Source organism: Oncorhynchus tshawytscha, linkage group LG04 (genome assembly GCF_018296145.1).
Source record: "Oncorhynchus tshawytscha isolate Ot180627B linkage group LG04, Otsh_v2.0, whole genome shotgun sequence".
Taxonomy (NCBI): domain Eukaryota; kingdom Metazoa; phylum Chordata; class Actinopteri; order Salmoniformes; family Salmonidae; genus Oncorhynchus; species Oncorhynchus tshawytscha.
The window spans coordinates 4,355,988-4,371,779 of record NC_056432.1 but is presented as its reverse complement, the minus strand read 5'-3'; the positions used below and the strand labels follow the sequence as shown (position 1 = coordinate 4,371,779).

The 15,792-nt window shown below is 42.3% G+C and overlaps 1 protein-coding gene across 1 annotated transcript in view; it reads right to left on the bottom strand.

Moving 5' to 3' along the window:
- LOC112249418 (phosphatidate cytidylyltransferase 1-like) overlaps positions 1 to 13,744 on the bottom strand; it is a 61,328-nt gene extending 47,584 nt beyond the window's left edge. The window contains exons 1-3 of the mRNA XM_042320236.1: positions 13,382 to 13,744; positions 4,035 to 4,180; positions 723 to 819 (exon numbers count right to left, since the gene is read on the bottom strand). Of these exons, the coding sequence (XP_042176170.1) occupies positions 723 to 819; positions 4,035 to 4,180; positions 13,382 to 13,441 (303 nt within the window). The 5' untranslated portion in view covers positions 13,442 to 13,744. The remainder of the gene's footprint in view (positions 1 to 722; positions 820 to 4,034; positions 4,181 to 13,381) is intronic.
- Between the last annotated feature and the right edge of the window lie 2,048 nt (positions 13,745 to 15,792).

Sequence of the window (15,792 nt, the reverse complement as noted above, 5' to 3'; positions counted from 1 at the left end):
TTCTTCTTTAAATTGTTTTATGTAGGATGCAAAATGTTTGACCAGTTGCAATTTGTAAGTAGGCCCAATAAAAAAAAAAATCCTACTTCAATTAGGCTGTTAGGCCTCATCACTTAACTGGCTGAGGTAAGCTAATTTATAGGCTCAGAAGAAATAGACTCCAATTAAACCCTCTTAGTCAAATTAAAATGAAGATTATTGTTGAAATGAATTGCTCGACTGGTGTAGGTTCTCCATCTGTAAATAAATTCATTAAAAATCCTACAATGTGATTTTCTGGATTTTTTTTTTCTTCTCATTTTGTCTGTCATAGTTGAAGTGTACCTATGATGAAAATTGCAGGCCTCTCTCGTCTTTTTAAGTGGGAGAACTTGCACAATTGGTGGCTGACTAAATACTTTTTTGCCCCACTGTATATAGCTCAAGTTGGGGGGGGTTGGCACCTAGCTCAGGTTTGGGAGGGGGGTTCACGCCTAGCTCAAGATGGGGGAGGGGGTTCACGCCTAGCTCAAGATGGTGCTCAAGATGGTGGGATAAAGCGGGTTCATACCACTAACATGAACATGGTGTTATAAAGCTACATACCACTAACATGAACATGGTGTTATAAAGCTACATACCACTAACATGAACACGGTGTTATAAAGCTACATACCACTAACATGAACACGGTGTTATAAAGCTACATACCACTACTATGAACATGTTATGAAGCCACGTACCACTACTATGAGCATGATAGGTCCCAGGTAGATCATCATGAAGAATCCTGATATCATGGCCATGGATAGGACCCCTCGTATACAGCAGTTCTTCCATCTGGAAAAAGACTCAGGCACATCAATACACACAGGCACATCAATACACACAGGCACATCAATACACACAGGCACACAGCACATCAATACACACAGGCACATCAATACACACAGGCACATCAATACACAGACACACAGCACATCAAGACACACAGGCACATCAATACACACAGGCACACAGCACATCAATACACACAGGCACACAGCACATCAATACACACAGCACATCAATACACACAGGCACACAGCACATCAATACACACAGGCACATCAATACACACAGGCACATCAATACACACAGGCACACAGCACATCAATACACACAGACACATCAATACACACAGCACATCAATACACACAGCACATCAATACACACAGGCACACAGCACATCAATACACACAGCACATCAATACACAGACACACAGCACATCAATACACAGACACACAGCACATCAATACACACAGCACATCAAGACACACAGCACATCAAGACACACAGACATCAAGACAGCACATCAAGACACACAGCACATCAATACACACAGGCACACAGCACATCAATACACACAGCACATCAATACACACAGCACATCAATACACAGGCTCACAGCACATCAATACACACAGACACACAGCACATCAATACACAGACACACAGCACATCAATACACAGACACACAGCAATACACACAGACACACAGCACATCAATACACACAGCACATCAAGACACACAGCACATCAAGACACACAGCACATCAAATACACACAGGCACATCAAGACACAGCACATCAATACACACAGCACAGCACATCAAGACACAGCACATCAATACACACAGCACATCAATACACACAGCACAGCACATCAAGACACAGCACATCAATACACACAGCACATCAATACAGCACATCAATACACACAGGCACACAGCACATCAAGACACAGCACATCAATACACAGACACAGCGCATCAATACACACAGCACATCAATACACACAGCACATCAATACACACAGACACAGCACATCAAGACACACAGCACATCAATACCACACAGACACACAGCACATCAATACACACAGACACAACAATACACAGACACACAACACACAGCAATCAAGACACACAGCACACCAATACACACAGCACACCAATACACACAGACACACAGCACATCAATACACACAGGCACATCAATACACACAGACACACAGGCACACCAATACACACAGACACACAGCACATCAATACATCAATACACAGACACACAGCACACCAATACACAACAGACAACAGCACACCAATACACACAGACACACAGCACATTAAAAACAAACAGCACATTAATACACACAGATACACAGCACATCAATACACAGACACACAGCACATCAATACACAGCACATCAATACACACAGCACATTGGATTTAAAAAGACACACAGCACATGAGAAACAAACAGCACATCAATACACACAGACACACAGCACATCAATACACAGACACACAGCACATCAATACACAGCACATCAATACACACAGCACATCAATACACACAGACACAGCACAGCATTGATGTGGATGCTACCATGATTACGTATAATCCTGAATGGATCGTGAATAATCATGAACGAGAAAAATAGATGCACAAATATCATACCGCAAAGACATGCTAACCAGGATATCATGGGGCAGCAGGGTAGCCTAGTGGTTAGAGCTTTGGACTAGTAACCAGAAGGTTGCAAGTTCAAACCCCCGAGCTGACAAGGTACAAATCTGTTGTTCTGCCCCCTGAACAAGGCAGTTAACCCACTGTTCCTAGGCCGTCATTGAAAATAAGAATTTGTTCTTAACTGACTTGCCTAGTTAAATAAAAATAAATACATCATGTTTTTTTTTAGGAAAATGGGACTAAACTTGACTTGACTTACCTACTTCCACTAAAATGGAGGTACTATTGTACAAGGAACTACTGTAATTTCTAAACGGTTTACCCGATATGGATGAAAATACCCTCAAATTAAAGCTGACACTTAGTCCTCATTGTATCATTTCAAATCCAAAGTGCTGAAGTACAGAGCCAAACTGTCCCAATACTTTCTGGAGCTCATGAATGTTTGGTACATAAATCTAGACAGGCTAAATACACTTGACTGTAAACACGGGATAGGCATGCTTAAATCCAGGTATAAACTGGTGTCCAGAGCCTGGGACACGAGCGTCACAGTTCCCCCAAGGAAACAAAGTGGCTTGTTGTGCTGCCGCCTTGCTGCCTCCGCAATCCAATTCATGTATTCATGTACTCTTCCTCCCTCTTCCTCCCCCTCTCCCTCCCACCTCTCGTTACTCTATAATGATGGACTATAATGTGGTGTCCCTCCCACCTCTCGTTAATCTACAATGCTGGACTAATGTGGTGTCCCTCCCACCTCTCATTACTCTATAATGATGGACTAATGTGGTGTCCCTCCCACCTCTCGTTACTCTATAATGATGGACTAATGTGGTGTCCCTCCCACCTCTCGTTACTCTATAATGCTGGACTAATGTGGTGTCCCTCCCACCTCTCATTACTCTATAATGCTGGACTAATGTGGTGTCCCTCCCACCTCTCATTACTCTATAATGCTGGACTATAATGTGGTGTCCCTCCCACCTCTCGTTACTCTATAATGCTGGACTATAATGTGGTGTCCCTCCCACATCTCATTACTCTATAATGCTGGACTAATGTGGTGTCCCTCCCACCTCTCTCATTACTCTATAATGCTGGACTAATGTGGTGTCCCTCCCACAATCTCAATGCTGGACTAATGTGGTGTCTCCCACCTAATAATGATGGACTAATGTGGTGTCCCTCCCACCTCTCGTTAATCTATCTCATTACCCTCTATAATGCTGGACTAATGTGGTGTCCCTCCCACATCTCATTACTCTATAATGCTGGACTAATGTGGTGTCCCTCCCACATCTCATTACTCTATAATGCTGGACTAATGTGGTGTCCCTCCCACATCTCATTACTCTATAATGCTGGACTAATGTAGTGTCCCACATCTCATTACTCTAGAATGCTGGTCATAACACAAAAGGTTATAATGTGTGTGTGGTTCAAAATGCATCTCTGTGTGGTTATTATAGTGTATTCAATGTGTAGTATAGAGTACAATCCCACCTCTCCCTCCAGTGAGGACGTTAAGGTGCGTGTTACCTGGGGTTGAGGCCCTCCACGGCCTCTTTGAGGAACTGTGGAGTGTTGTCTGCTGTGGAGGGAGGAACGGATGGGGTGTCTGCTTTATATTCGCCGTCTCCTCCGGCCTCACCAGGCAGACCCAGTCTGTCCTCTCCATCTGCCTCCTAACACACACCACACACACACACAAAAAGGGAGAGAGAGCAAGTTAGACTAGAAATACTAGTGTGTCATCAACAAAGAAAAACAACACAGGCATGAAAAAGATACTAGATTAGACTAGTCATTCTGCGACAGTACTGGAGTATAGATCTAAAGATACTAGATTAGACTAGTCATTCTGCTACAGTACTGGAGTATAGATCATTTCTGAAACATGGGAAGCAAGTGGGTCTCTCAATTCAATTCAAGGGGCTTTATTGGCATGGGAAACATATGTTAACTTTGCCAAAGCAAGTGAAGTAGATAATAAACAAAAGTGAAATAAACAATAAAAATTAATAGTAATCATTACACTCACAGAAGTTCCAAAATAATAAAGACATTTCAAATGCCATATTGTGTAAATACACAATGTTGTAATGATGTGCAAATATTTAAAGTACAAAAGGGAAAATAGCATAAATATGGGTTGTATTTACAATGGTGTTTGTTCTTCACTGGTTGCCCTTTTCTTGCGGCAAAAGGTCACAAATCTTGCTGCTGTGATGACACGCTGTGGTATTTCACCCAGTAGATATGGGAGTTTATCCAAATTGGGTTTGTTTTCTAAATCTTTGTGGATCTGTGTAATCTGAGGGAAATATGTGTCTCTAACATGGTCAGACATTGGGCAGGAGGTTAGGAAGTGCAGTTCAGTTTCCACCTCATTTTGTGGGCAGTGAGCACATAGCCCGTCTTCTCTTGAGAGCCATGTCTGCCTACGGCGGCCTTTCTCAATAGCAAGGCTATGCTCACTGAGTCTGTACATAGTCAAAGCTTTCCTTAAGTTTGGGTCAGTCACAGTGGTCAGGTATTCTGCCACTGTGTACTCTCTGTTTAGGGCCAAATAGCATTCTAGTTTGCTCTGTTTTTTTGTTAATCCTTTCCAATGTGTCAAGTAATTATCTTTTTGTTTTCTCATGATTTGATTGGGTCTAATTGTGTTTCTGTCCTGGGGCTCTGTAGGGTGTGTTTGTGTTTGTGAACAGAGGCCCAGGACCAGCTTGCTTAGGGGACTCTTCTCCAGGTTGATCTCTCTGTAGATGATGGCTTTGTTATGGAAGGTTTGTGAATCGCTTCCTTTTAGGTGGTTATAGAATTTAACAGCTCTTTTCTGGATTTAGATAATTAGTGGGTATCGGCCTAATTCTGCACTTCCTAACATATTTATGCCATTTTCCCTTTTGTACTTTAAATATTTGCACATCATTACAACACTGTAAATTTACACAATATGACATTTGAAATGTAGTTTTTTTTATTTTTGGAACTTCTGTGAGTGTAATGTTTACTGTGAATTTCACTTTTGTTTATTATCTACTTCACTTGCTTTGGCAATGTTAACATGCCAATAAAGCCCTTAAATTTAAAATGTTGAGAGAGCGCGAGCGAGAGAAAGAGAGCAGTAGGACAGGTGATGAGCTACTCAGTAAATGAGACTAGGAAAATCCCCAACAGCCAGGGAAGAAACAGCCGTGTGTGTGTGTGTGTGTGTGTGTGTGTGTATAAACAGTACACAGCCAAGACCATGCTACAGAAGCAGAAAGAGCACCATTCAGGAGGAAATTAATGAGAAGGAGAGCAGTGAGGTACACACCCACACACACACTGACCCCTGTCTCTATCCAGAGATTGAACAGTCACCCTGATGGTATCTGGCACCTCTCATCCTCTCTTTAAAAGCTTTGCAGAGGGACCATCCCTTTAAATTCTTTGCACAATGTCTGGACGGTCCACCACCCCCCCCCCTATTCAACCCTGGTCCCTTTAACTGCTTTGCAGAGGTGGCAGAAAACAGAGGCCCAGCTTCATTAGGGATTCATTCTCACTAGGGCAGCAAACAGCCAAATGAACACGGACGAAAAAGTCAAGCCAAACAAACATGCATTCTGTTCTGTTCTGCTTTGTAGTGCCAGGCCTAGCTGGAGTCTAGTTTATCTACTGCTGAGGCTGGAGTCTAGTTTATCTACCGCTGAGGCCGGAGTCTGGATTATCTACTGTTGAGACTGGAGTCTAGTTTATCTACTGCAGAGGCTCATTTTGTGCATGTATTCTCTTTGCTCAGGGGGTCCGGGATCCTCCCAGGGATCATTTTTATTTCGAAAGACCGAGAATCTCAGTTCTGCTAACTTTAAAAAAAAAGGTCATTCTACTCCAAAATGTAAGAAAATAAAAATATACTGACACACTATATCATTCAATCTCCAGAAATTAGCCCAAAAACATATTGGTAACATATTTAAACATGCATATAACCTATCCATAGTCTATATTATCATTGTGGAGATTCTAGCTATACTATATGGAATTATTGTGTAAATTCGCACTATATTTACTAATCATTGAAACCTATCGACGCGGACTCAACACATTTCACAGTTACGGAGGGGCGCTACATTATTGTGATGGATGAACTATCAAAAAAAAAAAAAAACAGACAATTATACCCCACAGCCAGGTCCCATTGAAGGGTATTTATTGAAGGAAAACCAGACTGAATTCTGAGCTCTCCATCATTGTTTCACAGACAACTGACTCTCTAGGCAGAGGCCTGGGCTAGTCTATAATATAATTGTGTAAAATATAAACGTCTTTACTCTTCACTTCATAGGCATCTCTGTCAAAGACGACATCTGTTAACAAATCATAGGCATAAGGGTGAAAATTCAATACCTTGATATTTAAAAACTATTTCCACTCTTCATCTCCCCCGTTATTCGTGAGCTGATCTGCTATCTGTATAAAAATCAAACAGATTTTTCCAAATATAGATCTGTCATTTGTTGGAGGAGGTTATCTAGCAAGCTTAGCAACATTGGTCATTTGACTACCGTTATAACGTTCTTTATGATTCCACAACTTCGTAGTCTGGATGCGCTCCGAGCGTCCTGAACACGCTTTATGTCCAGATAGCTCTGAGCATCCTGAACACGCTTTATGTCCAGATAGCTCTGAGCATCCTGAACACGCTTTATGTCCAGATAGCGCACTCAATGAATTCAGGAACATGATAACAAAGCCTGTTTTGCAATTAACAACGATGCCATTGGCGATCAAGTATAGAATAACTATCATTTCTAAATTCTAAATAATCAGTTGAATTTGCATATTTGCATAGTGGTTAGAGTGTAGAGGAGGCAGGTAGCCTAGTGGTTAGAGTGTAGAGGAGGCAGGGTAGCCTAGTGGTTAGAGTGTAGAGGAGGCAGGGTAGCCTAGTGGTTAGAGTGTAGAGGTGGCAGGGTAGCCTAGTGGTTAGAGTGTAGAGGAGGCAGGCAGGTTAGAGTAGCCCTAGTGGTTAGAGTGTAGAGGTAGCCTAGTGGTTAGAGTGTAGAGGAGGCAGGTAGCCTAGTGGTTAGAGCGTAGAGGCGGCAGGTAGCCTAGTGGTTAGAGTGTAGAGGTGGCAGGTAGCCTAGTGGTTAGAGTGTAGAGGTGGCAGGGTAGCCTAGTGGTTAGAGTGTAGAGGCGGCAGGGTAGCCTAGTGGTTAGAGTGTAGAGGCGGCAGGGTAGCCTAGTGGTTAGAGTGTAGAGGTAGCCTAGTGGTTAGAGTGTAGAGGCGGCAGGGTAGCCTAGTGGTTAGAGCGTTGGACTAATAACCGGAAGGTTGCAAGTTCAAACCCCCGAGCTGACAAGGTAAAAATCTGTCATTCTGCCTCTGAACAGGCAGTTAACCCACTGTTCCTAGGCCGTCATTGAAAATAAGAATTTGTTCTTAACTGACTTGCCTTGTTAAATAAAAGGTAAAATAAAAAAATGACTCCTGGTATTGAAACCTGGAAAAGGTGATAAAATTGAATCCCTAATTAATACTATTACTCAAACATAGCCTCTTGAGGACCTAATTAAAAAGTGCCAGCCAGGCTGAGAAAAGGCAAGCACAGTGAAGGCTGTGTATGAAGAAAGCACAGTGAAGGCTGTGTATGAAGAAAGCACAGTGAAGGCTGTGTATGAAGAAAGCACAGTGAAGGCTGTGTATGAAGAAAGCACAGTGAAGGCTGTGTATGCGTGTGTATGAAGAAAGCACAGTGAAGGCTGTGTATGAAGAAAGCACAGTGAAGGCTGTGTATGCGTGTGTATGAAGAAAGCACAGTGCTGGCTGGCTGCCATGTATACAAGTGAGAACAGATCCATTTTCCCTGATTTCATACTAGCCTGGTCCTCGATGTAAGTCCTGTCTCGCCAATGGCCATAGGAAGCCAATTGATCTGGGACCAGGCTAGTATATCACTGCACGAGGGATCCATTACCAAGCTGTGTAGGTCCCACGAGCCCCACAGAACCTAAATCAGAGGACAGTCTAATAGACTGACAGTCCCATACAAGGTCAGGTACAGGATAAATGATTTACCTCCACTGTGACGGAGGTAATCCATTTAACTCACTACTACACAACACAAGTCAAGGAGGTCAGTGTGTGAACTTTTTCAACGAGCCGTGTTCCAAGTTCATACCTTAAGGCTTTGGGATTAGCTGCCTGCCTACCACTATAGAACAGTTAGCTGCCTGCCTACCACTCTATAGAACAGTTAGCTGCCTACCACTATAGAACAGTTAGCTGCCTGCCTACCACTATAGAACAGTTAGCTGCCTGCCTACCACTCTATAGAACAGTTAGCTGCCTGCCTACCACTATAGAACAGTTAGCTGCCTGCCTACCACTATAGAACAGTTAGCTGCCTGCCTACCTGAACAGTCTATAGAACAGTTAGAACTGCCTGCCTACCACTATAGAACAGTTAGCTGCCTGCCTACCACTATAGAACAGTTAGCTGCCTGCCTACCACTATAGAACAGTTAGCTGCCTGCCTACCACTATAGAACAGTTAGCTGCCTGCCTACCACTATAGAACAGTTAGCTGCCTGCCTACCACTATAGAACAGTTAGCTGCCTGCCTACCACTATAGAACAGTTAGCTGCCTGCCTACCACTATAGAACAGTTAGCTGCCTGCCTACCACTACAGTTAGCACTATAGAACAGTTAGCTGCCTGCCTACCACTATAGAACAGTTAGCTGCCTGCCTGCCACTATAGAACAGTTAGCTGCCTGCCTACCACTATAGAACAGTTAGCTGCCTGCCTACCACTATAGAACAGTTAGCTGCCTGCCTGCCACTAGAACAGTTAGCTGCCTGCCTACCACTATAGAACAGTTAGCTGCCTGCCTACCACTATAGAACAGTTAGCTGCCTGCCTACCACTATAGAACAGTTAGCTGCCTGCCTACCACTATAGAACAGTTAGCTGCCTGCCTACCACTATAGAACAGTTAGCTGCCTGCCTACCACTCTATAGAACAGTTAGCTGCCTGCCTACCACTATAGAACAGTTAGCTGCCTGCCTAACACTATAGAACAGTTAGCTGCCTGCCTACCACTCTATAGAACAGGTAACTGGTCTGCGTGTCTGTAATAACCTCATAACAGCACATGTTCTGGGACTCTTGTGGCAGCCTAATCTACATTGTGGGCTGCTTTCCGATCACCACTTTGGCACCATCTCTAAGACATTACACACAAATAACCAGAGTCCTACGGCATAGAGGACCATGTCCCACATGACACCCTATTTCCTATATATAGTACACTACTTTATACCAGAGTCCTATGGCATTTTATTTCCTATATATAGTACACTACTTTATACCAGAGTCCTATGGCATCTTATTTCCTATATATAGTACACTACTTTATACCGGAGTCCTATGGGAATAGGGTGCCATTTGGGACACACCTTCCCAGAGCTAAATCAGGTCAGACGACATCATGTCATGAATCACTATTTCTGTTGTGTAATGAGCACCCACACACATAAAACCAGATAGAACCGTTTGACAGACACGCCACACAAGTCAATAGTGGGCCGGGGAGAGGGAGTGGTCACGGTGAGCCTTTGAAGCAGCAGAAGGGGGGGGGCACTAGGATAGCCCAGAGCCATATACAAATGTAGGCCGTGGCTGCGGATTCAACTCTAAAGTTCACGGGACCAAAAGATTGTGAGCTTACTGAAGCTTCTGCACACGTGTTTATTCTCTACTTTACAACGTCTCCGCTCCGCTCCGCTCCTAGAGAACAGTCTCCGCTCCGCTCCTAGAGAACAGTCTCCGCTCCTAGAGAACAGTCTCCGCTCCTAGAGAACAGTCTCCGCTCCTAGAGAACAGTCTCCGCTCCTAGAGAACAGTCTCCGCTCCTAGAGAACAGTCTCCGCTCTTAGAGAACAGTCTCCGCTCTTAGAGAACAGTCTCCGCTCCGCTCTTAGAGAACAGTTTCTGCTCCACTCTTAGAGAACAGTCTCTGCTCCACTCCTAGAGAACGGTCTCTTTACACAGTCTCTGCAAGAACACACCGATCACAGTACTCTACATAACAGAATATATCTCATAAACTTACTGTAAGTAAAAAAAGAAAAAGAAAACACCGCATTCAACTGTGAATGGTAAATCTTCGTTTTTACTGGTGAAAACATCCATGCAGCATCATTCTGTATAGTAACCATTTGATCTCACTTTCATTTAGATGTTACGTTATGGCTACCGATTGGTGCAGCGGCCTAAGGGGCGTCACTACAGTCCCCGGTTCGAATCCGAGGCTGCATCCGGCCGTGATGGGCGGCGGCGCACAATTGGCCCAGCGTTGTCCGTGGTAAGCCGCCATCGTAAATAAGACCTCTTAACTGACTTGCCTAGTTAAATAAAAAATAATAATATGCCATGTTGTTTGGAACGATGTACAGTGAACAAATTTTAGCGCCAGATGGTGTTTATTTTTTTTCCTAGTGGCGCTCGCTGTTGAGTGATTCGTACATGCGCAGAAGTTTCGGGAAGCTCTGGATCCTTCGGCCCACAATCTGTAATGTAGATCCTGATTGGGTCCCAAATTGCACCCTATTCCCTATAGTCCACTACTATTGATCAGGACCCAGAGGGTGACTAGTGCATTAGAATACTGTGGTGGGTGCTGCTATTTGTACTATTTCACAATGTACAAGTGTGTATTATACGCATATGTGACTCAACAGGTTTTTTTATTTTATTTTTTTTTTACATTGGATTAAAAAAAAAAGTAGAGATTCAGAGCTACAAAATGGTTTATCATACACAACAGTTGAGAAACAATAGGAGAGTAATTCTGCTTTGAAAGTTGTAAACTCACTTTTGAGAAATTGGAGGAAAAAAAAATATATATATATATATTATTATTATTTGTTTTTTTGTATACCCCAACTCCTGAGACATGTTCGGAGTGAGGTCAGGGCCAAGGTGGGGGTCATTATCAATCTGTTGTTGTTATTTAAAATAGTTACCATGGTAATGTACGTCATGCTATTTAATGGCCTGTCCGTTTAATTGCTACACAGAGACACGCCTCAACCGTACCAACTGTGCACACCACCATGAAGTAAACGTAATGATTGTAACATCACAACGTTGTTGACATGTTGTTTACAATGCAGGCATACCATGTAGCATAGCTATTTCATAACTACCAAAGAGGTGGATCTTTTACACTTTACTATTCTTCATCATGTCTAAGAATACCATAATCAAGTCGGATTATTTTTTTTTTCAAGAATTCATTTAAGTTAATCAAAATGTGGTCCTTTGTAGCTCAGTTGGTATAGCTTGAAACACCAGGGTAGTAGGTTCGATTCCAGAACACATATTTATTTAACTAGGCAAGTCAGTTAAGAACAAATTCTTATTTACAATGACGGCCTAGGAACAGTGGGTTAACTGGTCTAGTGGGTTAAATGGTCTAGTGGGTTAACTGGTCTAGGAACAGTGGGTTAACTGGTCTAGGAACAGTGGGGTTAACTGGTCTAGGAACAGTGGGGTTAACTGGTCTAGGAACAGTGAGTTAACTGGTCTAGGAACAGTGGGTTAACTGGTCTAGGAAGAGTGGGGTTAACTGGTCTAGGAACAGTGGGTTAACTGGTCTAGGAACAGTGGGTTAACTGGTCTAGGAACAGTGGGTTAACTGGTCTAGGAACAGTGGGTTAACTGGTCTAGGAACAGTGGGTTAACTGGTCTAGGAACAGTGGGGTTAACTGGTCTAGGAACAGTGGGTTAACTGGTCTAGGAACAGTGGGTTAACTGGTCTAGGAACAGGGGGTTAACTGGTCTAGGAACAGTGGGGTTAACTGGTCTAGGAACAGTGAGTTAACTGGTCTAGGAACAGTGGGGTTAACTGGTCTAGGAACAGTGAGTTAACTGGTCTAGGAACAGTGGGTTAACTGGTCTAGGAACAGTGGGTTTAACTGGTCTAGGAACAGTGGGTTAACTGGTCTAGGAACAGTGGGTTAACTGGTCTAGGAACAGTGGGTTAACTGGTCTAGGAACAGTGGGGTAAGTGCCTGTTCAGGGGAGGAATGACAGATTTGTACCTTGTCAGCTCGGGGGTTTGACCCAGCAACCAACACTATAAACACTAGGCTACTTGCCACCCCCATGACTAAGATGCTTTGGATAAAAGCTAAATGGAATATAAATTATAATAATAATCATGTTATTAACTACATCCTAGACAAATTGCTCCTCATTTTATTAGACATTGTAAATGATTAGGAGCAAACTTGACTAGACCCTCAAATCCACCCCAGGGGAGTCAGGCTATATACATATATATAGTATTTTATCTGTCAAACCAACAGCGTGATTGTCTTTCCAATGAAAAAGCAACTTACTCCTAGCTTTGGGTCCAAGGCACAGAAAAAAAAGAGCGTCCTATATATTCTATTTTTGGGGGTGAAAGTAATATAACATTTGGTTAGATTGTTTTGAAAGGCCATCTCTTTTTGACAACAGTCGGGTCACTAAGCTAGAGCACCGAGTCAGCTGGTTTGACAGGTTAGCCAGCAGCTCGATTATAGCATGTCAGCTAACAAAATCATTACTCGTTATAACTAAAATAAGACATTACTCGTTACAAATGGCACAATTTACCAGGGTTATACCAGTTACTAAATGCCTATTTAATAACGTAACATTCACATAGTTATCTCGCGGAAAACTTAAGTTTAGTTAACGTTGACTGAACATGAGCTACCTATAGCTAACTAAGCTAATTAGCGAGGAAGGAGATTAGCTAGTTACGACGTCCCTAGCAACGAAGGAGCACATTTCAGCACGAAAGAGATTCAAATATGTTTTCTTAGTTTAAGTTTTCTCACCTTGTCACTAACGCTGTCGGCATCTCCTCCTTTTCCTCCTCTCTTCCTTACCTCCGTCATGTTTTCCTAATTTTCACTCAAGACACATACAAAAAAAATTGAGTGTGAAGACTCAACTGAAGCAGCTTGGAATTGAACCTCGTCGGCCCCCTTTTGTAATCACACACGGGGTTATGAAGATCTTCAATGGGGTTTAACCAGGAAATAAATGGTCGGTTTTTCCGATTCTGCAATGTGCAATGTGCTGTTATTTTGACACAACAGTACGCAGCCTCTCTACTAGCCTGATCCGAATGTGTTTTGTTTATTACCGCAGTTGTCGTTCGCCATCTCAGGTGTCTGAACCTGTGTGAAGTTAGACACTATAAGGACTAGGCCACAATAGTGTGGATTTTACTGCTCGCCTTCAAAATAAATGTCCCATTTTGAAAGGGTTTTAAAAAGGTAACTACTAGTGGAATCATGCCATATTTGGACTAGATAATGCCAAACAAGGCTGGAATGTTTTTATATAAATTAAACAAAAGACAATAATTTGTTAATTTGAACCAAAAAAAAGTATAACTCTGTTTAAATCGCACTTTTGATTTATAGATTTCAGAATTGCATTGGGGGCATACTTGCATGCACTGGACAGTCTTACCAATGAAGAGTTTATACAAAAACTAGCGTCATAGCTAGTGTTATGGCTTTTCAACCTCTGCCATATCGTGGATTCAGAGCTATCTATGTAATAGAACTCAGAGGGTTTTCTTAAAATGGAAGCTTTTCTAATGTCAAACATGTAAAGTGTGGTGTACTGCAGGGCAGCTCTCTAGGCCCTCTACTCTTTTCTATTTTTACCAATGACCTGCCACTGGCATTAAACAAAGCATGTGTGTCCAAGTATGCTGAAGATTCAACCATATACACATCAGCAACCACAGCTAATGAAGTCACTGAAACTCTAAACAAAGAGTTGCAATCTGTTTTGGAATGGGTAGCCAGTAATAAACTGGTCCAGAACATCTCTAAAACTAAGAGCATTGTACTTGGTACAAATCATTTCTTCAGTTCTAGACCAGCTAAATATGGTAATGAATGGTGTGGCTATTTAACAAGAGACTAAATTACTTGGCGCTACCTTAGATCGTAAACTGTCATGGTCAAAACATATATAGATTTAATGGTTGTAAAGATGGGGAGAGGTCTGTCCGTAATAAAGAGATGCTCTGCTTTTTTGACACCACACTCCAAAAATGCAAGCCCTGCAGGCTCTAGTTTTGTCTAATCTTGATTATTGTCCCATTGTCCCAAATTGTTTGCATAGTCAACTTACACACAGACCTGACACACACACTTATCCCACCAGACATGCCACCAGGGGTCTTTTCACAGTCACCAAATCCAGAACAAATTCAAGAAAGAGTACAGTATTATTGGCCCAATTAGCCCAGCATCGTCCAGGTTTGGCCGGTGTAGGCCTTCATTGTAAATAAGAATTTGTTCTTAACCGACTTGCCTAGTTAAATAAAGGTTAAATAAAATATATATATTTTTCATCAATTTACTTAAGATCCAACTATTTCTCAATGTGCTCCACCTTATATTTGTCATCTTACACGAAGTAGTAATTCTCTTTAGTTTAGATTAGTCCCTATGTGGTCATAATTTTAAAAGAGTATACACTATGCAAAGCTGGAAGAAAAAATATATAGATTTTGTATCGCAGACTTTTATTTTAAAGGCAGATTCCGAAAACCAGTAGACTTAATGCTGCCAATACTGCTGCCGTTATGCACATCCTTCACACAGATGAGTGAGATGTTTCACCTGATGTAAACTCAGCAACAACAAAAAACGTCCTCACTGTCAACTGCGTTTATTTTCAGCAAACTTAAACATGTGTAAATATTTGTAGGAATATTAAACAACTGAGACATAAAGATTCAACAAACTGAGACATAAACAGAACAAGTTCCTCAGACATTTTTTTTTTTATTACCTTTATTCAACTAGGCAAGTCAGTTAAGAACAAATTCTTATTTTCAATGACGGCCTAGGAACAGTGGGTTAACTGCCTGTTCAGGAGCAGAAAGAAAGATTTGTACCTTGTCAGCTCGGGGATATGAACTTGCAACCTTTCAGTTACTAGTCCAACGCTCTAACTACTAGGCTACCCTGCCGTCCAACACTCTAATCACTAGGCTACCCTGCCACCCCAATGTGACTAACATAAATGGTATAATGTGTCCCTGAACAAAGGGGGGTCAAAATCAAAAGTAACAGTCAGTATCTGGTGTGGCCACCAGCTGCATTAAGTACTGCAGTGCATCTCCTCCTCATGGACTGCACCAGATTTGCCAGTTCTTGCTGTTAGATGTTAACCTACTCTTCCAACAAGGCACCTGCAAGTTCCCGTACATTTCTGG